Source organism: Neolamprologus brichardi, chromosome 17 (assembly GCF_056152115.1).
Source record: "Neolamprologus brichardi isolate AB-2024 chromosome 17, ASM5615211v1, whole genome shotgun sequence".
Lineage (NCBI taxonomy): Eukaryota > Metazoa > Chordata > Actinopteri > Cichliformes > Cichlidae > Neolamprologus > Neolamprologus brichardi.
Window position 1 is genome coordinate 32,399,047 of NC_142120.1, and position 21,519 is coordinate 32,420,565.

General features: G+C 39.0%; 1 protein-coding gene across 3 annotated transcripts; it reads left to right on the forward strand.

Moving 5' to 3' along the window:
- Window positions 1-221: 221 nt before the first annotated feature.
- On the forward strand, window positions 222-19,987 carry efcab7 (EF-hand calcium binding domain 7). Of its 3 annotated transcripts, none has more exons than XM_087830844.1 (14): window positions 222-238; window positions 8,493-8,622; window positions 9,883-10,094; window positions 10,476-10,562; window positions 11,027-11,210; window positions 12,749-12,870; window positions 15,065-15,206; window positions 17,332-17,441; window positions 17,644-17,807; window positions 18,034-18,167; window positions 18,279-18,427; window positions 18,550-18,759; window positions 19,118-19,225; window positions 19,369-19,987. In XM_087830844.1, exons 2-14 carry the CDS (start codon window positions 8,493-8,495, stop codon window positions 19,447-19,449), a joined length of 1,833 nt encoding a protein of 610 aa, XP_087686970.1. In that variant the 5' UTR covers window positions 222-238; the 3' UTR covers window positions 19,450-19,987. The 3 variants fall into 3 exon arrangements, with proteins under 3 accessions (XP_087686970.1, XP_006804036.1, XP_087686969.1); XM_006803973.1 differs by lacking the exon at window positions 222-238 and adding an exon at window positions 8,266-8,405; XM_087830843.1 differs by lacking the exon at window positions 222-238 and having other exon boundaries at window positions 8,266-8,622.
- The last annotated feature ends 1,532 nt before the right edge of the window (window positions 19,988-21,519 follow it).

The window sequence follows — 21,519 nt, forward strand, 5'->3', positions numbered from 1 at the left end:
TGCTTACCGAATGTGACTTCTTTAGAATGCTTACTGAAACTTTTGTTAACCTTAAAGGACAGTCGTAAGCGCTTCTTAGTGCTGTACTTTTTGTGTGAGGAACAAAGTAGTTTATCACTGCAGTCAGGCAGGAAATGACAAAAGGACCAAAAGAAAGAAACAAGTAGCCAAAGGAAGGGAAGAAACAAAGGTTTAAATATAGGTGGTGGAGGTGCTACGGGCTTGAGCTGGGAACAAGGTAAGTGTGCATGGGTGCAGAGTCTAACCATGAAGAAAGGGCTGGTTTTAATGTGTTTGCTATGCCATGCAATACTCTGACATGCAGACATTATACAAAGCTACTAACAGGCAGTTGTAAAAGTAGGAATATGTAACTTTTAAGAAATAGATAAGAAAAGTCCATGCATATCTTTACTACCTTTACTAAGTCAGACCTCACTGTGTTCCTGACCTTACCAAGATAGCTGCAGGCTTTCTGGTAAGACAAAGAAAATTTTATTAAAGTTTGACCTGATTTCACCTCAAAGAAGAGGTCAGAGGTCCAAAGTAAAGTGATATTTAGGCTCCCCATGTATCATTCCCTATATGTCTATATGTTTTCACTACAAACAACAGCAGTTAAAACAGAGTTTTGAATTGTTCTTATAATTCAATAGATTAATCTATTGAATTATAAGGCTTTTTGCCCATTTTTGAATAATAAATCATTGAGCTGACCTTGAAGACTTTAATGAATTTAAGCCAAAATTAATGGATTGCTAACATGACCCCACTCTACACCCCTGCAAAGTTTAATCAGATTTCATTCAAAACTTTTTGATCTTTCATCTTTACAGACAGAAAAGATCTCCAATCTCTGTTTTCTAAAGACTTGAATAAAGCACGTACAATGAATGAACTAATGATCGTTCACTTAAGTCAAATGTCCTGGATCCCTTATTTTCCAGTGATGATAGTGCAGTCCAATTTAAAATCTGTATCTGGATACAATAGGTACTGAGTCTGTTAGTGGAAAACAGTCTATCACAACTGTCCCTGAACCAGTATTTACTCCATATGCTGACTACGTGCTAATAAATACTTACATAATAATGCACAACAGGGCAAATAAAAATGTATTGGATAGATAATCCTACATAATAATCCTACATCTGCTAAGCACTCAGCCTTTTACAGTGTGTGTGGGACGCTTTGCACCTTTGTATTCAGCACAGGAGCCAATAGGATGTAAATGTCATATCAGTGTATCTGAACAAACATTTTACACCAGAGCTGAATTATGCTCGAGATACCGTCAGCATCATCTGTCTGGATTTCATGCTCCCAGCAGATGTAGACAAAGCTTTTTAGATGTAGATGTAGACAAAGCTTTTAGTCTTTTTAACTGTTATTCAATCTTTGAATAACAGTTTGTTTGCTTAAAAATGTGTGTCTCGGTGCACATAGAGGGCCAATTCTCTCCCACAGCTATCTGCCTTGACATTGTGAAGTCTGTTGTTGTAAGGAGGTTTATGCAAAGCTGATAAATTTCACGGCACCACCATGTGACAAAAAATGTGACATTCCTGAGGTGTGGATCCACAATGTATCATGTATGTTCAGCTCGCTCACCGGAACTAATTAAAATAATTTCTAACAACCTTATCGGAAAACAAGCTCGCTTCCTGACAATGCCTGCTATTCATTTTCCACAAATGCTCATTGTGCGATTGAATCACAAGAATTGCTCTGCTGCAGGCACAATATGTGCCTAAAATAATCAAATTAATTCTTTCCCTCGGAAAGCTGCTTATTGACTCGTTTGTGTAACCATAACAAAATGTTGTTTTTCTCCAAAGGTCACAGAGCACACAATTGTGTGAGCATCTTAAACAAGGATCAATTGATGCTGTTAATGTTGAACAGCAAAGAAGATCCAGGGGGAGCGAATCAAATAGTGAAGTACCCAGAATGGGCATGACCTTGGGAATCAAACAGCCTTGTGACTATGTTTGTTTTCCTTATCATTGCAAAGTCAACCAAACAATTGGAGCCAAAATGTTTTCTTTGAGTCATTTAAAGACCAAAAAATACAATCAAAACAATCTGAATGGAGTCATTTGGCCAAAGCGGTCACTAGAAAATATAACAGTAAAGTACTTCAGTTATACTTTGATCAGTTATTCTGACAAAGTATGTAACCTGCACAGAGCTTTTTGGGTCAGGAAGAACCAAGAAAGTAATAAATATACAAGTTGTCAAACAGTTCAAACTAAATGTTGCCTTTAAGAAAATAAGTGTTGCTTTCTATATTTATCTTTGAACATGTGGCAGATTTAATCTCCAGTAAATCTTGTGATATTATTTAACCTTTAGCCTTGATTACCACGTGGCCATAAAGTCTTTTTGATAATTAGCGTTACAAAACTCCAGTGATATACAGTAATTGACGGCATAAAAGCCTAATTGCACACGAATGCTAAGCAGTAAAAAGCTTTTTGATCTAATTCAGAGTGTTCCATTTAATTATTGTTGCACTACGTAAATGGGAATAAAATGTCATGAGTATGACTTCAAACACGGGACGTAAAATCTGTACTCTTATTTTATGCAGCTTCTGGCTCAAAGATATTGTAGATATAAACCAAGTATTTCAAGCTATTTCACATTAAGTTGGGTCAGTGACTTTCTGAAAACAAAACTCCTTGTGTCCTTACTCGACTTTCTATATTTCTCTTGAGTAAAGCCTTCAAATGAGCATTGTTCATTGCTGCCCTCTGCTGACTAATTAAAACACAGAAAACAAACAAACAACACAAACACAGATAGCAGATAAAGGAGGAAAAGCCCCCACTGGAAGTAAATGAGCAAAGAAATACTGCGCGGCCCACGCAAGCGGCGATTCTGAAAGGAAAAGCCATGTCAGGAGTGAATATTCAGTAAGTAATAAAAAGCATCATCTCTCAATCTGAAGATATGATGGAAGCTGAGCCATTTCCGCCTGTTCTAAAGATTTAGGACCAAAGAAAAAGTGTCTCTCTCACGAATATTTCCTCCAGCTCTTTGCTGGTTCTGATGAATGCGTCCACTGATTTTTCTGGTTTAGACTGCATGGAGTCCTGCAAGAGAGAGAGAGAGACAACAAAGTCTTTATATCACAATCCTCCTACTGTGTATACATCTATCATACAGTATACTGACTAGGCTAGGATTATTCAGCACTATGGTGCACTACAACAGAACAATAGATCAGAACACTTATAGAAAACTCGCAAAAATTATATATTTTTTCAATTTGTTGATTGTCTATGAGCTAAAAAATTGTCTGTAACTGTAAACAGTTGATCATCTTAAAACCCTGCTGTCAATCAGCCATTGATTTAATCTTCATTTGGCTATTTAAATTCACTTTATTGTGATTTACTGTACTGTTTTATTGGCTTAAAAGTGTAACTGGTTTTATCTGGGAATGTGGGTTTGATTTCCCCAAATGATATTACATTTGCTTGGTAATTTATAATAAGTTAAGTAACTGGTGACACCCCCCCCCCCCCCCCCCCCCCAAACCCCATGTGACATAATCAAGTGAGTGTTATGAATGTACTGTAAACTGAGCTCGTGTAACACATTAGTGACAGCAATGTAAAATTAAAAACTAATGCTTGTCTTGATGGATGGGCCCAATACCAAATGTCTGCCTTGGCAAAGGAAATGGCCCTTGTGTTAAGTGACTCTTATACAACTATTTTTAGTGCTATGTAAATCACCGATAATTTGGCCAGTGATGGATCTCCGTCATTCTGTGCCTCCTGTCATTAAATTCTGATATGTCATTATGACCATCAGGCAACTGTGACAACTGAAATATAGCAACTCATAAAACCGAGTTCTCTGTAGCTTTGTACAGACTTTAGTACTTAATGTGAAAGCAGTGAAAAAAATCATAATTTGCAGCCTACAATTTTTATTGACTGATTAATAAAAAAAAAAATCTTAAAAAATATGGCAAAAGCTGTGAATTAGGTAGTCACTTTTCCAACTTTTTCCAAGATAAACTAACTCTACACTTGCTGTATAAGTAAGCCCCACATACTTAATAACACAATCTCGATTGCACTGACATGCGCAATATAGTCCAGTAAATGCTGCCCACATAGAGATTACTAAGTGATTGTTTATGCAGAACAAAGTCACAAACATACAGATATATCTTGTAAGTACATGCAGGCAGTGATTCCAATCATTCTACACCCAGATTATACACTCCTCAGTCCAAAACAGATCTTCTAAGATGGCTCTGTCTATGTGTTAAAAAAGGAGACATATATTGGTGCTATCTTTGATACAATCGGTGGAACCCCTACATTTGTCTGGACAGAATTAACAAAATGTGGGCTAATGGGCTGATAAGAATTTTGCACGCATACTTCATGCTTAAAGTGTCTCTGCAGAGACACCTGTGAGTATTGTTGGTGTCTCTGCAGAGCAATGCGTGGACCATTGTCAACACATCGGCTTAAGAACTTGCAGTCCCAGTCAAGGATGGCAGGTTTTGTACAATGAAAGAAGCTGGAATCTATTTCTCTCTTTCTCAGGAAAGAATTGTTCGTTATAACTTGGTCCATAAGTTAAAAAAAAAACAAACCTGTATTAATCAATATGTGATTGAAGTGCAGACTTTCAGCTTTAATTTAGGGGGTTTAACAAAACCTTTGCAGAAACTGTTTACAGACATTTTTATACATAGTTCACAATTGTTAGAAGCTCAATCATGACTGGACAAAGTAACATAATTTAAAAAATAAAGATTGTTTTGACTGCCTGACATCTGGAACCCATGAACTTCACCAAATGCTGTTTCCTGCTTTGATATTCTCTTCTTGCCTTTACTGGAGCCAACGTCAGTTACTTCTTGTTTGTGGGTCTCTCTGAATTCAGTCTTGTATTTAATAACTGAAAAGCACACTCTGTTGGATTGAGATCAGGTGACAGTCTTGGCCGCTTTTGGAATACCCAACTTCTTTGCCTTGAGAGCTCTTGGGTTGCTCATGCTTTGGGTCATTATCCATTTTCACTGTGAAGCGCTGTCTGATCAGTTTCGCAGCATTTAGCAGAATCTGAACAGAGCGTACAGTCCTGTAAACATACTGATGATATTCTGTCATTCAATGATGTGGTATGCATCAGATCATGAACTCTCTTTTCTACCCTCTGTATCTCTATTCACAAAGGTGTCTTTTGCCTCCTTGATAGTATTTATGACTTGGTTAAATGTTGTGAAGTTGATTTTCTTAACCATGGAAATAATTCTGTCATCATCCACTTTAGTTGTCTACTGTTCTCTGTCAGGCTTTTTGGTGTTGTGTCATAGTTTGTCATAACATTCATTCCTTTCAAGAACGCACCAGATTGTGGATTTGGCCACTCCTGAAGTTTCTCCTTTTTCTCTAATAGGTTTATTTTGTTTTTGCAGTTTAATGATGGGCTTCCTCATTGGCATCTCTTTGAGCATCATATTTAATTTGAAATTAATTTGAAATCAGCTACAGATATTATACATGCCCGATTTGTCATAAAATAACAAGAAAATGAATCTCACTTGGCCATGAATCTGCTTGTCTGCTTGAAACTCCAAAACTGATCACACAGTGCTTCACAGTGCAAATGGGTAATGACACAAATCATACTGCGAAAGCATCCCAAGAATTTCTCGAGGCAATTAAATAAGATATTGAATATATTGTGGCTGTTGGGGGAACAGCTAGTTCTCTCCCATCATGCCTTGGGACATGTGCTGCTGTTTAGATGTTCTTTTTGTATTGTTTATGGTTACGTTACTTATAACTGTTATCTTGAATGTTGTATTTATGCTGTGGTGCAAAGTCACAGAAAGTTGTTGTTTTGTAGAGAGAGTGCTGTACCATGAGGGACTTCTGTTGTGCTGTTGTTGAAGCTTGAGGCACATTGTAGCACCAGCAAGGGTTTTAATAAAGAGCTCCCCCTACCAACTTAGGGTTGAATAACAAGCTCAATCTCTCTCTGTGGTCTTCTTTGTAAAGATTCCTCTGCATGCCACAATATATTGATTATGTTTTAATTCTCACCTCACCCCTGTGGGAGGTCTATCCTTTGAGCTCGTTATGAAACGGCTGTGTGCAGGCAGGAAAAGGACCCAAAAAACACTCGGAGACAAAAGGTGAACTTAAATACAGCTTTAATGCTGAATTCCAAAGAAGTAACAAAACTGAGACTCCAAGGTAAACTTACACAGACAGAACACACAGCAAGATAAGGGTAGATCGCGACACCGACAAAATGAAACACAGGGCTTAAATACATAGAGGGAGCAATCAGGGAATGGGCAACAGGAGGGACACACAGCTGGGGCAAATCAGGCCTAACGAAACAGGGGAAGCAAAACCAGATACATTAACATAAGACATGCACCTCCAAAGTAAAACAGGAAACATAACACAGACTGAACTTAAAGACACAGACTCACAGGCAGGCACTGCAACAGAGGGAACAGAGACGTAAACCATAAGACAGAACTCTAACAAAGAAACCAAAGACTATAAATGATAAATAATATAATAAACTCAAAACTCTGGGTCAACGACCCAGGCATCCTAACAGCCTGGGAGCTTGAGGGTCCTGCGCAGTATCTTAGCTGTTCCTAGGACTACGGTCTACTGGACAGAGATCTCAGATGTTTTTCCTGGGATCCGCTGGAGCTACTTGCCTAGCTTGGGAGTCACTGCACCTAGCGCCCAGATTACCACTGGGACCACCCACTGTTACCATCATTCTCCACATCTTCTCAAGCTTGTCTCTTAGCCCCTGGTACTTCTCCAACTTTTCTTGTTCCTCCTTCCTGATGTTGCTGTCATTCGATAAAGCCATGTCTATCACTACAGTCATTTTCCTCTGCTTGTCCACCACCACTATGTCCGGTCCATCACCATTTTGTCCGCCTGTATCTGGAAGTCCCACAGGATCTTAGCTCGGTCATTCTCGACCACCCTAGAGGGTGTCTCCCATTATGACCTCGGGACTTCCGGTCCATATTCGGCACCGATGTGTCTGTATACGGTGTCGGCCACTTGATTATAGCGTTCCATGTTTCCCCTGCCTCCTAGCAACTTGCACCCTGCTGTTATGTGCTGGATTGTCTCAGGGGCATCTTTACACAGTCTGCACCTGGGGTCTTTCCTGGAGTGGTAGACCCCTGTCTCTATGGATCTTGCATTTAAAGCTTGTTTCTATTCTGTCTTTCAGTCCAGCCACTAGTAGGATGGCAGGATTTCTGCATGTCAACAACCTCCTCTATCTGCCAGAAGTACATACCGTGCAGGGGCCTGTCCTTCCATTTTGGCTCCTCTTTCTTGGGTTTTTGCTGCCTGAAGTATTCACCGAGCCAACAGAGCAACTTTTCAATTGTACATTCTAAATTGTCAGTTTATGAAAATGAATGCAAAGACACCCTCTGAAAAGCAGCAAATGAAAAACGCTCTCTGGTGATGTCTAGACTTAAGGCACTCACTGAGAGGAAAGGATTTTCATTTAAGTATTGAAAGAATACTTATATTTAAAATTATGATTGTTTGTCAACTTATTTGACCTCTGAGAATGGGGGACTGTAGCTGTGAATACATTATCAGCAGACCTTTAAGAACTTCTATATATGTGAAAAAGTCTTGTGAAAAATGTGAATATAAATTACAAGTATAATTAAAACCTCTAAACTATCTTTGTTTGTTTTTTTTAAAACTTGTTGCAACTTAAGTTAACAATAATGCAGCAAAAAACCATTGGTGTAGTTCATGTAGGGCTGCATTGCCCACAGTTACTTAAACAGGTAATACTAATGACTTTAATGAGTGTTCACAGCCTGAATTGTTGTTATGTACATATTCTTTGATGTTAACATAGATGATATGGAAAAAATCATAAAATCAAAAATCATCATACGACCTAAAGTAATAAAGAGCTACCAAAATTTTCACGGAAGAATACTTGAGCTTTTTTTGTCTTTTTAAGTTTAAAGCCTTCAGGAACAGCTTACTATGCGATCGCATTTGTAGTTTTTATGTTTTGCTATATACGAACTTCCTAAAATACATTTTCTTAAAAACAAAGACTCAAACAACGTTTTAAATGTGATGTTTTTAATTATACATATTGTTTTTAATCACCTCGGCAGGTCAAGCACCTCTTCACGTCCGTTTTAAAAGCAACCGGAACGTTTAACTTGTGTTTCTTCCGTGTCCGTTTTCATGCGTACCGTTGGATTTTTTTGTTTACATAGCAACAGCCTAGATGTACCAGTAATGATGTGTGACGATAAGTGTCATTGTTTCATAGTAATCTTATTCAATACACTGCATTTAGCTGGTTAAACATGACGGTCACAGCTTGATAATGAGGTAAAAGCTGCCATATCCGGCTACCGTTTTTTTTCTAAGCTGGCGAGACTTAGCTAAGGGTAAGCAGGTCGATCTGTTCTTCGAAAGATGTCTTTTCAGGAGTCCCCCCGTCCTTCTGAAGAGGATGAGGCTTTCTACATGCAGTGCAGAGCCGCGTACCTGGCTGTGTTCAGATCTAGTTTGACAAATATCACTTCGAAACAGCACTTATGCCGTGGTAAGCGAAGACATCTCACTGATTGTTAGCTAGCAACAAATAAACCTTTGTAAGCAGTTCATTGTGATTGTAATGTGTAGTAAGTAACAAGTATTTATCGCTGAGTTTCACTATAATGGGCCACTTTTCTCTGTGTTCTATACTTATACTATGAATAGAAATGATTGAAAGTAGAAAATGGGAATTTCCCCCAAACTGAGACCAGGGTGACCATATCCCAACAACCTAAATGTGGGGCAAACATTACTCTAATTTAAAGATAAAAAAAAATGCAGGATTGGTGTTTGCCATATAAAGGCCAATTGTGTTTGCAGTTCTCTTAAGTAAAATTTGCTCTTATAGCCTCATTCGACAGTCTTTATATACACTCTAATATTTTATTAGGGAAGCATCTATAAACTGGCACACTTATTTCTTTAGACAAATTTTAGCAATTATATCCATTCTCTTCTGTTGCGGGGGGTGGGGGGGCTGAAGCCTATCCCAGCTGTCTTAGGGCAAGAGGCAGGGTACTGCATGTCTTTGGACTATGGGAGGAAGTCGGAGTAACCGGAGAGATCCCATGCAAACAACAGGAGATCATGCAAATGCCACACAGAAAGACCCTGGCCTAATGATGGAATTGAATTCAGGTGCTAACCACTGTGCCACCGTGCTGCCCAGTTTTTAGCAATAATTACCAATTATGACACACATATTCTCTGTGACTTCACACCATATTTCTCCCTCTGTTCAAACTGAAAATTCAACCAAAGCTGTGATTTTTTTTTTTTATGTTTTTATTTTTGGTGAATTGAAACTTGTAACTCATTGATAAGTATGGCAGTATACTGGCTAACCTTCTGACTATAAAAAAAACAACCCTTCCATTCATGTGCATTTGGTAAAATCCAGTATGGAGAAAAGTGCATGTCCTATAGAACCAGTTAAAATATGGGACAGGGGGTCAGGGAACAGAAATGCTGTGGCATTTCCACTTAAAGAAGGACATCTGCTCATCCTATTTGGAGGGATGGCCAAATTTGAAAAGAAAATTCACCTTAAGTGTTGAATTTAATTATAATTTTTATAAGTTGAGTTGGCATCAAATTTTTTGAGGTAAAAGGTTGCATATCTCACTGTAAAATACTGTCGGTTCTATTCATCTGAACGATTTCCTTGTGTGGATGCTGGGGGGGGGGGGGGGGGGGGGGGGGGGTTGTGGGGTTTTTTTTCATTTATTTATTTATGTAAACATTTGTTTCCTATTCCTCCATTCAGTTCTTCAACAGGCTGGTAGAAATCCATCCAGTGCCACTCTTAATAAATACTGGACTGCTACAACATCTAAGCTGAACTTTGATGACTTTTTTGAGATTCTCAAGCACGAGGAGAAAACTGAGGAAAGTGAGCTGATGAGAGTTTTTAAAAAGATGGATGTGAACGGTGACGGCTACATCACACACAGTGAACTGGAGAAGGCCTTAATCACTGTGAGTAGCCTAACACTTTGGATTAGATTTTCATCAAGTGGTTATACTTTAGTTATATAAAGTGAATATGGTATGGTATATGGTTATATAAGTTTGTTATAGATGTCATTTTTGAGCTAACTGGCCACTTCATTAGGTACAACTCCCAAAAGGTTGATTCTGTTCACCTGGAAGTAGCGTTTTCAGTGGGAGAAATGTTTCGTCACTCATCCAAGTGACTTCTAGAGACTGAACAGAATCAACCTTTTGGGATTTACATACCTGGATGGTTGAGGATGCATCAAGACATTAGGTACAACTGTTCAGCTACTCGTTACCTCAAATATCTTACTAGCAAATCACATGGCAAACAAACTGAAGCATATTTGCTTGCTCTTCTAGAGAGGAGAGAAAATGACAAAAGAGGAGGTGAATGCTATCTTCTCACTGGCTGACATCAACAAGGATGGCAAACTGCACTACGCAGAAGTAAGTGTAGACATATGAAATGACTTTTGCTGGTTTTTATGTAATTATACTTTATAAACAGCTTATCTTAAAAGCCCTTGTCCCTGTTTCCTGTATCACATATTGTACACACATATTGTACACACATACTGTACAGTGCAGTCGTGCAGCCTTAAAGAAACATTGAAGTTATCAGGTTTATACTGAATTTTCAGTCTTCCATCATTATTGTTATTGCTTGTTTACACTGGACTTTTGTTATGGATACGCTATATCTTAATATGCCATTTACTCAGAACATTAATGAGTAACACAAAATTCTAATTCTTCCTCATATTTGTTCCACATTCGTGTTTATTTAATACGTCTTCTACTCATTCTTAACACTGCCTAACACCAGACTGTAAACATTCATGCCGCTGCTTGTTGCTTCAAAGTATTGCTCATGCATCATCCTCTTACTCTTGCTTTCCTGCTGCTGTCAGTTCTGCAGATTGTTTGCGTCTACAGTAGAGCAGTGTCAAACAGCTGCTTTGGAGAGACTTGAGGCTGATGCCAAGCTGAAGAGACTGAACTTTGGCAGTCAATCATACAGCCCGCCAAAGAGCTCCGTGTCATCAGCATCATCAGCAACTCAGCGGGTGGACTTGGACACGACACCAAAGAAAGGTGCAGGATTTGACCTTCTAGCGAGAGCTAAAAGAAAAAAAGGATATCAAAATTTTGGTTTAAAAAAAAAAACATCATATATTTGGATGCACACCCATACACACAGATTTCCCATTCGCTCTGTTACTGATCGATTTTTCACTCACTCCATGACAAATCACCTCATTAAGACAGTCCATACATCATAATAGCCACACAATTAGGGTGGCCTGTTTGGAGGGAGGAGACTGTAAAGTGTTTTGATTTGAGTAATCATTTCTGCCATTAAGAGATTGACATTGGCTCTGTCAACTCTGAGGAAAACTCCAGGCGTTCAATCACTTTTGAAATCCTACGTGATTTTTTTTTCTTTTCTTTTCTTTTTTTCGAAGTTGGTAATTTCCAACTTGCTAAACTACTATTTCTTACAAACATGAGAAATGTGTGCTTCTCCAGCCACTTTTTTTTTTATTAAGTGGATGTTAAACGCTCACTTTTTCACTTTGGAAGCACTGTGTCGAAAAGAACCGAGGTCCAGGATGAGCGAGCCAAGGACAGGCTCACAGTGGGAAGATAGATGGGGTTGATTTAAGTGGTCAGTCCATGTTCATGTTATTGATTTGGAGGATTCCACCACTTCTCACTGGGGAGATGATGAGGGATTAGAGAGGAGGCCCGGTCCACCACTGCTGCAAAAACAAATGAGCTTCCAGATAGTAGTCGGGATTATCACATTATTGCGCCTCTCCCATGTATTGATTTATACGCGTTACATTTTAACAAGGCTCTGACACAAGATGCTACGTGATCGCACATGTTGAATGGGTTATTCTTCCAGCTCGAAAACAATTTGGACTGCTCATTTGGTCTTAGATTTGTCAGTAGAAACCAGAACTGCCCCAAGATATACATTTTAATCATATCAGACATGGGTCATTTTGACATATTTTTTTTCTCTTTACCAAGAACTGCTGAGAGATGATTATCTGTTCACTCTGCTGAAGAAAAAAACTACCCCAACATTCAATATGCGCTCACATGGAAGCTTTTGTTGGGGGGTTACGTTTTAGTGCATCTGTACACCGCCTAGAATAGTCCCAGCGAAATAGATCTGTGACAAACACCATGACAGTGGGTCTGTTTATTTCTTTGCTACGGTAATTTGCTCATAAGTCCGTCTCATTCCTTCACATCTCGATTTCCCAGACTTCGAAACAATCAGACCACTCATTAGCAAATTGACATTTTCGAGCTTCAATTAGTCCTCGAGGAAGAAAAAAAAAGTTGCGAGAGAAATAGATTTGAAAAGGAGCCGTTACACCACTTGTGCTTTCAAATGGGTCTGTAATTAATTCAACTGAGCTTGAACTCAAGACCACACTTTGCCAGAAGCCAAATGCAAGGTAGCCATGTTCACATGAACTTGGAAATAGATTTTGGATAAGAATTAGGGAAGGCACAGGCTGGCTTAATTTACTTGTCAGTAAAAGACGCTGTTTGTGTGTGTGTGTGTGTTTGTCCATGAGAATTTTCACGTGTCTGGCCTGTGTGTGTTGCAGACAACCGCTCATCCTCCCGGCCTTCTTCAGCTCGCAGCAGACGTTCGTCTCTGTCAAGCTCAATCACGATGACATCCAGCAGCACTAAAGCCAACAAATTCCCAGAGCCTTCAGGTTTACAGGTAACCCCCTTCAGTCGTTTTGACTTCATAGCTACATCTAATGAATAACTTCATTATTGGTTAACCTGTCAGTTTTTCCCAGAGCCTCTCAGTCTATTACACTGGCTTGTACACTTGGAACCAGAGAAGAGCGTACATTTGTGTTTAATTTAACCAAATGAAATAATTAAGTAATAATGAAAGTCATCATCAATCAGTTTGTGCTTTAAATAAGAGTCCATCCGTTGATATCACTGTTTTAAAACCACATTCATATCTTAAATGAAATCATCACTGTTCAAGGATCACACCTGAGCTTTTTTTGCTAACATTTTTACCAGCATTTAATTAGAGAAAACTTAATTTAATGAGAAAATGAACAATATCTATAGATGATTTAGAGTTTATGCATTGCTGTTAAGTTTGAATCACAGACCAAACTGGAAATTTTAAGTGCGTGGAGCCCTTGTGCGAGGGACCCCATTATAAGAAGCTCTACAGCGTTGCCTGGTGTCATGCAGTATTTTTGATGGGCAAATTTAGCCCAGGGCAGACAGATATACACTGTATTGATCTCACACTCTTTGTTTTCACTCTTTCTGGCTTAACCTCAGCTGGTTTGCTTTACAGCAAAAGGGGCAGTGGGGGTGGGGAGTAAATATATAAATAAAACTAACAACCCCCTGCTCCATCTCTCAGGTGCGAGCACGGTGTTGAGATTGGAAAGGGCCAGACAACCTCGAGGTAAAAGAATGGTTGTCCAGAGATTACCTCTGAGGGGAAGTTCTGCTCGCCATATTGGCTTTTATATTGCCACAGGCTGATGACTGGGAGGTGGTGGGTGGAGGGTAGGATGTGTTTTTGTAACTGTGTGAATGTGTGTGTGTGTGGGTGTGTGTGTGTGGGATGCAAATATGTCTTCATGAATAGAAACCCAGCCAGTAAGGATTATTCTTACTTATTCTGAGTGTTTGTGTTTATGTACAGGTTACAAGTGTAACAAAATGAGAAGGCTGCAGTTTAAATGCTCGTGTGTGTATGTGTGTGTGGTTGTGTTTGTGGCTGGTTCGGTGTCCTGTGACCCTGTGTGAAACAGTAAATCAGCCCTGTGGCCGGAGCAGGTGACAGCGCCTGTATTAGTCTGCAGGCTGACCCTCTCTCTATGGGGGCATTAATTCTGATGTCTTTAAGCAGTGGATGGGAGCCTGTGGCATTTCCCCTCATTTAATATTGTCTGGACAAACCTCTGAAGTGTTATGGTTTGATCTTTTATGCCTCTCAGCCCAAGATAAATACTTTGAGAAAATAGCTTTTCTCTAAAGGAGTGACATGCTCCGTCTTTATGGTACTTTCTTTGTTTAACTTGGTGATTTATTTGTCCACTAAAAGGATATATAGCCTATTCCAGACGCGGTTGGCCCTCAATGCCCTCTTACCGTGTGTCCACACCAACTGTGTTTTCATTTAATGTGTCTCCAATGAGTGGAATGAAAACTTCCTCGCGCTGATGTTCCTGTTCAATTTCAAATTATGACCTCATTTCGGTTGTGCTGCCAGAAATAAGAACAACAGGATTTCAAAAGGAGAGAAATATTAGGATTCATAAATTTTGCCAAAGTAGCCTCTTGATAGTTTTGAATGACCGCTGGCCCAAGATTGAAAAGTCTGTATTTATCAAAGTTAAATGGACTCCAATTTGCCATATCAAGTCCTAGAGGAAGATTTAGTTGAGGCTGCGGCAGAAAGGCAGTGGGACTCTGCTGCCCTCCTCTGGACCAGCGCGTGTATAACGTGTGTTTTCATGCTGCCGAGCTGACATTAGCTGGGTAATAATGGATATGCCCCCATGAAGATTGGAGTGGTAATTATCTCAATGGCACTTTCTGTTAATCAAGCGAGCTGGTTAACTGTTATGACTGACTGCTTTATTCACTTTGTCCCTACCACGAGATCAGTCCTCCTTTTAAACAGGAGCTGCACATTAGTTTTGGTTTCTGCTGAATGAATGTGTTTTCTTGTCAAACAGGAAAACTGTGCACAGATTGTGTTGAGATCTAAGATGGGGTCACACATAGTAAAACTTAATAGCATACAAGTAACTAAGGAAAACTGTATACATAGTATTTATGCAACTGTAACAACTGTTATTCCTCACTGTTTCCTCAATATTATATTAATGTCTGAGTCAGAACAGGAATATTTTCCATTTTTCTAGGGTTGGAATCACAGTTTTATGAAAGGCTGCTTCTTTTTGGAAGACGACGGGAGTATCAGCGCTATGCAGTACCAGCTCCACATCCCCCACACGACAACCGTCTACCTGACCATCCAACCACTCGGCCTCAGCCACAGACCTGGTTGGTACTTAAACTGCAGATACAGAGGAAATGTATCTTTTTAGAGAAAATATTGGCTCATTTTGAATTTGATCTCAAAAAGCTGGAGCAGGGATCTGTTTACCGCTGTGTAGCATCACCTCTTCTTTTAACAACAGTTTGTAAACATGCAGGAACTAAGCAGAGCAGCTGCTGGACTTTTAGGAGAGGATGTCGTCCCATCTTCTCTTATTTAGGATTCTAGCTGTGCAACAGTCCTGAGTCTTTTTGTAGAAATATTTTTTTTCTTTCATGATGCCCCAAATGTTTTCACTTGGTGAAAAGTCTGGACTGCAGACAGGCCAGTTCCACACCTGGGTTCTTCTACTGTGAAGCCGTGCTGTTGTAATAGAAGCAGTTTGTGGATTACCATTTTGTTGCTGGAATATGTGATGCTTTCTCTGAAAAAGATGTCAGGATGGGCGCATGCGTTGCTCTAAAATCAGCTTTTCAGCATCGATGGTGCCAGTTTAACCTGTGTTTGTAGATGGCATAGTGAACTATGTTCACAGTGATTTGGTAAATGGTAAATGGACTGATTCTTATATAGCGCTTTTCTACTCTCTCGGAGTACTCAAAGCGCTCTATACAACATGCCACATTCACCCAATCACACCCATTCTCACAAGCACTTTATCTATACTTAGTGCTATCTAATTACATTCACACTCCGATGGACGCATCGGAGAGCAACTTGGGGTTAGTATCTTGCCCAAGGATACTTGACATACAGACTGGAGGAGCCAAGGATCGAACCACCAACCTTCCGATCAGTAGGTGACCTGCTCTACCTCCTGAGCTACAGCCACCCCTGAAAGTCTCTCACTGGAATACCCCGATGGTACTTTGAAGTAATGCAGGGCATAACAACATAATGTCATGTTTTGTAGTTCATCTGAGGTTGTATTTACCTCATTTTTATTATCCCGATATATAAAAACGTAGGACTGAAAGAGGTTGTACTTTATTTTTCAGACGACTTTAACTGGGTAAAGAAACATTTCAAAGGGGGTGTACATTATTGAACAGTGTTTGAGAACCACTGTTTGAGCTGAGAGGTTTTAGATGTTCCATGTGATGCTGTAACATAAAGTATTTTAGAATAGAAATCACAAAGAAGATTTACTTTCCTTTTGCTGTTTAACAATCTGTTACATGGTGTAGCATCAGGTCAGACTGAATTACAGCTCAGTGGAAGATCATTTATTAGGAAGGCGCACATCAGTCTATTTGTTTTGGCTCAATCAGTAGACTGTAGGGGTGGGGGGAAAAATCGATACTGTGTAGTATAGTGATATTTTGTTTGCTAATAATGTATCGATACAGGGACAGCAGAAATCGATATTTTGTTACAAAAAAAGTTTTTGTGGACTGGAACATGCTCTGACTTCAGAGCATGTTGATCCTTTTTCTGAGCAAGAATCCTGACATTCCTTCACTGTCCAAATGTGTTTAACTTTTTTTGGCAGCAATAAACATGACAGTTGACTTATTTTAATTTAAGACATGTTTTATTTTAATTAAGTTTAAAACTTTTTTATTTAATGTAAAATTATATTTTGTTTTAATTTACTTTCAAATTCTTCAGTTGCTGAAGGGGCTGCATAGTTTTCATAAATTGCATAGTTCAGAATAGCTATAATTGTACCAGATGGTTGCGTTCAGTTAAGTTGGACTAGACTGTAATACAAACTGTTCAGTTTGTCAACAATAAAACTGACTGAAATGAGAGAAAGACTGAGTGTGAGACTTTGATATTAGATAAAATGAATATTGATGAAGTTTACCTTTATGTACAGAATCTGAATATCGCAAAATATTTTAAAAAATTGCAATAATATCGTATCGTGGGATGTATGGTGATTCCCACCTCTAGTAGACTGACTAGATTAATGTGGGCTGCAAAAAGTCTTCGAGGAATGTAAAATCTCATCGGTCCTTTTTCATTTTGTACAATCAGAAAAAAACGTTGAAAATCTTGGGTAAGTTGATCTTCTTTGAACGCTCCCTTATTGCTTGTAGGGTAAAAATCTGTGCTGAATTAAATAGTCTGTAGAGCTAAAATGTTAAAGTCCTGTGTAAAATCTTTATGCATTCATGTTTTCAGACAAGTCCTCAGCATGGATGACAGTGGACACAGCACTTTTTGTCATGTCAGCTGGTGAAACTAAAGAAGACACAAATTTAGTGTGTTTCACTGAGTCAAAAGACAAAGAAGTAAGTTTGGCTGTCTTAACAGGTCAGTATTATTAAATCAGTCCCATTGGGACTTGATTGATATAAAAGCCAGACCCAGATCCACTGTGATCATAAAAGCTGGAATCATTTGGGAAGCTGAAATGTGATAATATTGTATGCCAGGATATTTTTGGTGTTGTTTGTTTACTGTGCAACCTCTTTTTCTTTTCAATCTCTGTAGAAGTATATTTGGAAAGGGGAACTGAATGCTGGGACATACCACCTGCTTCCCTTCACCAGTGGCTGCAGGTTAAAGAAAAGGAGCAGGAAGAGCCCTTCTAGTAAACCCGTGGAGTTGGTCTACAGGACTGACACAGAAGAACTAGACCTGACCAGGGAGTTCAGGTGAGGCTGCCTCAGTTTTACAGTGTTTGACTGGTGAGAATTTCAGTGTTTACTAATCTATAAAATGTTTATAAAGCTCAGTGGATCCACACCGGGATAAAAGTGTGCCGTGCTTTGCTACCTCTGTTCTTCTCACAGGACCTGAATGATGAGGACATCTGAAAAAGTTGAAGTTGGCTGCCTGCAGTCCTGCTGATATTTCTGTGTTGCTCTGTTTCTGCCACAGGGAGGTGCTGTCTGATATTTTTGAGATTATAGACCTTGACGGCAATGGTTTGCTCAGCCTGGAGGAGTACAATTTCTTTGAGCTCAGGACTAGCGGAGAGAAGTGTGACAAGGATGCCTGGGCCGTCTGCAAAGGTAAAAATTATGAAATTAATATGAAATTAATTGGGGGAGAAGGCGCTATTACAGTATTATATTGATATTACGGTGATATTAAAGCTGTCTTCTACCTCCTTGTGGGAACAGAAAACTTTGATATGAGAAAGAACCAGCTGACACGACAGGGATTCATGGAGCTGAACCTGATGGAGGCCACTGAGAAAGATGGAGACCCTGCAGACATGTGGGTCACGCTGGAAGCTATGGGTTACAACCGTATGCTGGAGCTAGTAGAGGTTTGCATATATGGTTTTAGTCAGAATACATAAACATGCATCCTTGGCATACATGCAATAGCCTGATATCAGGCACACATCATGACTACTTACTACATAAACCCTCCCTCCCGCTCCACCAGGCCTGCCCATTCCAGATAGACGTATACTGTGAAAGCACTCAGCCATCCATCCAGCCCCTCAGCATGGATTCAGGGCCCAAGCTTCTGAACCAGGCGCTCCAGAAGTCCATCACAGCTAGAACAGGGGCCAAAGCACTGAGGGGACACGACAATGTGTTCATCTACACCTACAAAGGGGAGCACAGGATTTCCTCCCTCATTACCAACAAGGTAGAGTACAAAATTTGCGTAGGCGGAATCATAAGAAAGTCACAGATGATCCCTTAAATAAAAATGGTGTTCGTTTAGAGCATCGACGTGATTGATATTTGTATTTGCCAAACATCTGCAGTGGATAGCACTACCCAAACCTTACTGTCTTAATACAGTCAACTGCTATAGAGACGCACTATTCATTTGTAATTGTCATGCAGCAGCAGTGTCCATTCTCATAGCAACGAGAGCGACTCTAAAAGAACGATCCAGTGAAGCAAAGCAGCTACTTTATAAGAGTGCACCTGGTTATCATGAGAATGTTTAGCTTTATTCTGTGTAATAATCAGTTGCACACTGACTGCTTTGATTGCAGACAAACCAGAGAGTGACTGTGCATGTGAACAACGAGCAGAGCAGGAACTGCTGCAGTAGCAGAGGCATGACAGTGTTTGCTGTAGAAGTGCCAGCCAGAACTAAAATGGTAAGTAGGCATGGTAACAATGCTGCTTTGCTAATAGTATAATGAATTTATAATCATTATTATTTTATTAGAAGAAAAAAGACACTTTAAGTTATTCACTCCATGTAAAAAGCATGATGCAGGATATTGATGATTTCCTTTAGGTGTGCCAACATGTTCTGCCCATCAATGAAAAACAGGACTGGATCTACAGCTGTGTGGAGACCATACTACCCGGAATGTAAAGTCCAGCCTGAATGGACAGCTCTTTATATTCTGGCTAAAATGTATTCGTCAAGGTTTTAAATGTGGGCACTAAAGAGCGATTTGTTCTATATCCACTGGCATTATATCATGAATGTGAATTATCACAAGTTGTTCTAGCTCTGCTTTAATGATTATGTGTATTTTGTTACTGTGAGAAATGGCTGAGCGCCTAATCATTTCAGCTGCCTGACTTGTTGCCTGGCCTGTAATATTGAATTTGTAGGTAGTCGATGAGTTTTGTGTAACATCTGGTTGTAATGGAGACGGTTAACAATTTTCCTGCTGTTTTTAAGTCGCTTTCTTTTTCCTTCTGTTGTTTTATTATTGTTGTTATTATCTTTATTATTTCTCTCTGTTGAATTTGTCTTTGTTACTTTGTTACCTTGTTATTACTGTGATACATAGAATCAAGGATTGAAGATTAAGGGTTTAATTTCTAACATTTAGAAAATCATGTCATTATTATCATGTCACAATAGAGTGTTATGTCATTATTAAAGCTAAGACAACACTTTATTATGTTTGGGGTTTTTTTTTTTTATCACTCTTGTCATGTAATGGTGGATTTTACTTATGTTAATATTGCTGAATGTCATTACCATCTTGTTTCGACAGAACAGATAAGAAAATTAAAGGAAAAGAACAAAAGTCCTTCTGTTCACATAAATGTGTTTGAAAATTAGTAATACTAATTATTTGAAAAAAAAAATCTCTTACAGCAATATTGAAAATTCCTGTCAAGGATTCATTAAATTTGACCTTAGAGAATTATCAGCAAGTTTTCCATAAACACAGGAATGTCATTCTGGTTCCAACATTGTCTCCTGGAATTAGAGACACTTGTAAGTACATGTTTAGCTGATTGTGGCCATCACTGAAGTCATTAATTGTGTTACATATTCTTGCAGTTCAAGAATACTTATAAATAACCAGAATGATTTTAGGCACAGATAACAGTTCAGATAACAGTTGTGAAAAGCAGATTTTCAATTCCAATTGTGAAGAAGACAAAAACGGATCCTAGCATGCACTTAGAAGTTGTTCACACTGAACTGCAGCAGTTTAAATGCTGTGGATGTTTGTTGAATGTAACCAAGAATTGTGCCTAAACTTTCATTCAAGCTTTGCAGACTATACAACCGTGCAGCTATTCATCCATACTCTTTACAGGGTATGGAGGGGTTGGGGATTTGGGGGTTGGCAGTGAAATGCATTCCTTTGCATTGCACTCGGGTCTAAACTTTATTTGTCCTTGGCCTTTCTAGTCGAGTACAGTGTTGACCTTCTATTTATACCTCTCAGGCCATTATTTGACCTTTGACTTTCTCTACTGAAACAGTAGAGCCACCTCACTAAATGTCACATGACATGTGAGATGTATTTAATGTTTCAGGCCCCTGTCTGCTCTTCTTTTCCCAACATAGGGGTTTGGTGTCATTCAGCTGCTTGCAGTTGGACAGTGGCTTTGCAAAACGACTTCTCCGTTATGTGTGTTTTACAAGAGATTTAGTTTCTTTTTTTGTGTGTTGCTAGTTACAATAATGGAAATCCTTCACTTGCATGCAATCTGTGCGATTCGTGGGTTGCAAACTCTTTAACAATTGTTTTTGTAACAGTCTGATTAACATCTTTAATTCTTTTTCCTCACATACTTTTGTTCATCCCTTGATACACTTCCAGAAACATTTCTTGTGAAGAACAGATCCCTGTTCTTTAAAACCAGGAACCCACTCACACATTGATATTTACTGCTAATCCCAGAAGTTCATATTTCTTGTAATACTGGTTTGTTTTTCTCAATGAAATTAATTGGGTTCAGATTTGTGTTATAATGTTATAGTCTGAAACTTTTTTCCTGCAACTGTTAATATGCATATTATATATGTATATAGTAGTGTACAAAAATGTTACCGCTCTTTTTTTGTATATAGCATTAGTCAATGCTGTTCATGTCAGTTAACACTGACGTGAACAGTTTAAGTATAAGAAGGTACCTAACTCAAGAGATGACCCAGTGTTGTGTTTGCACATAACAGACAACACAGCAA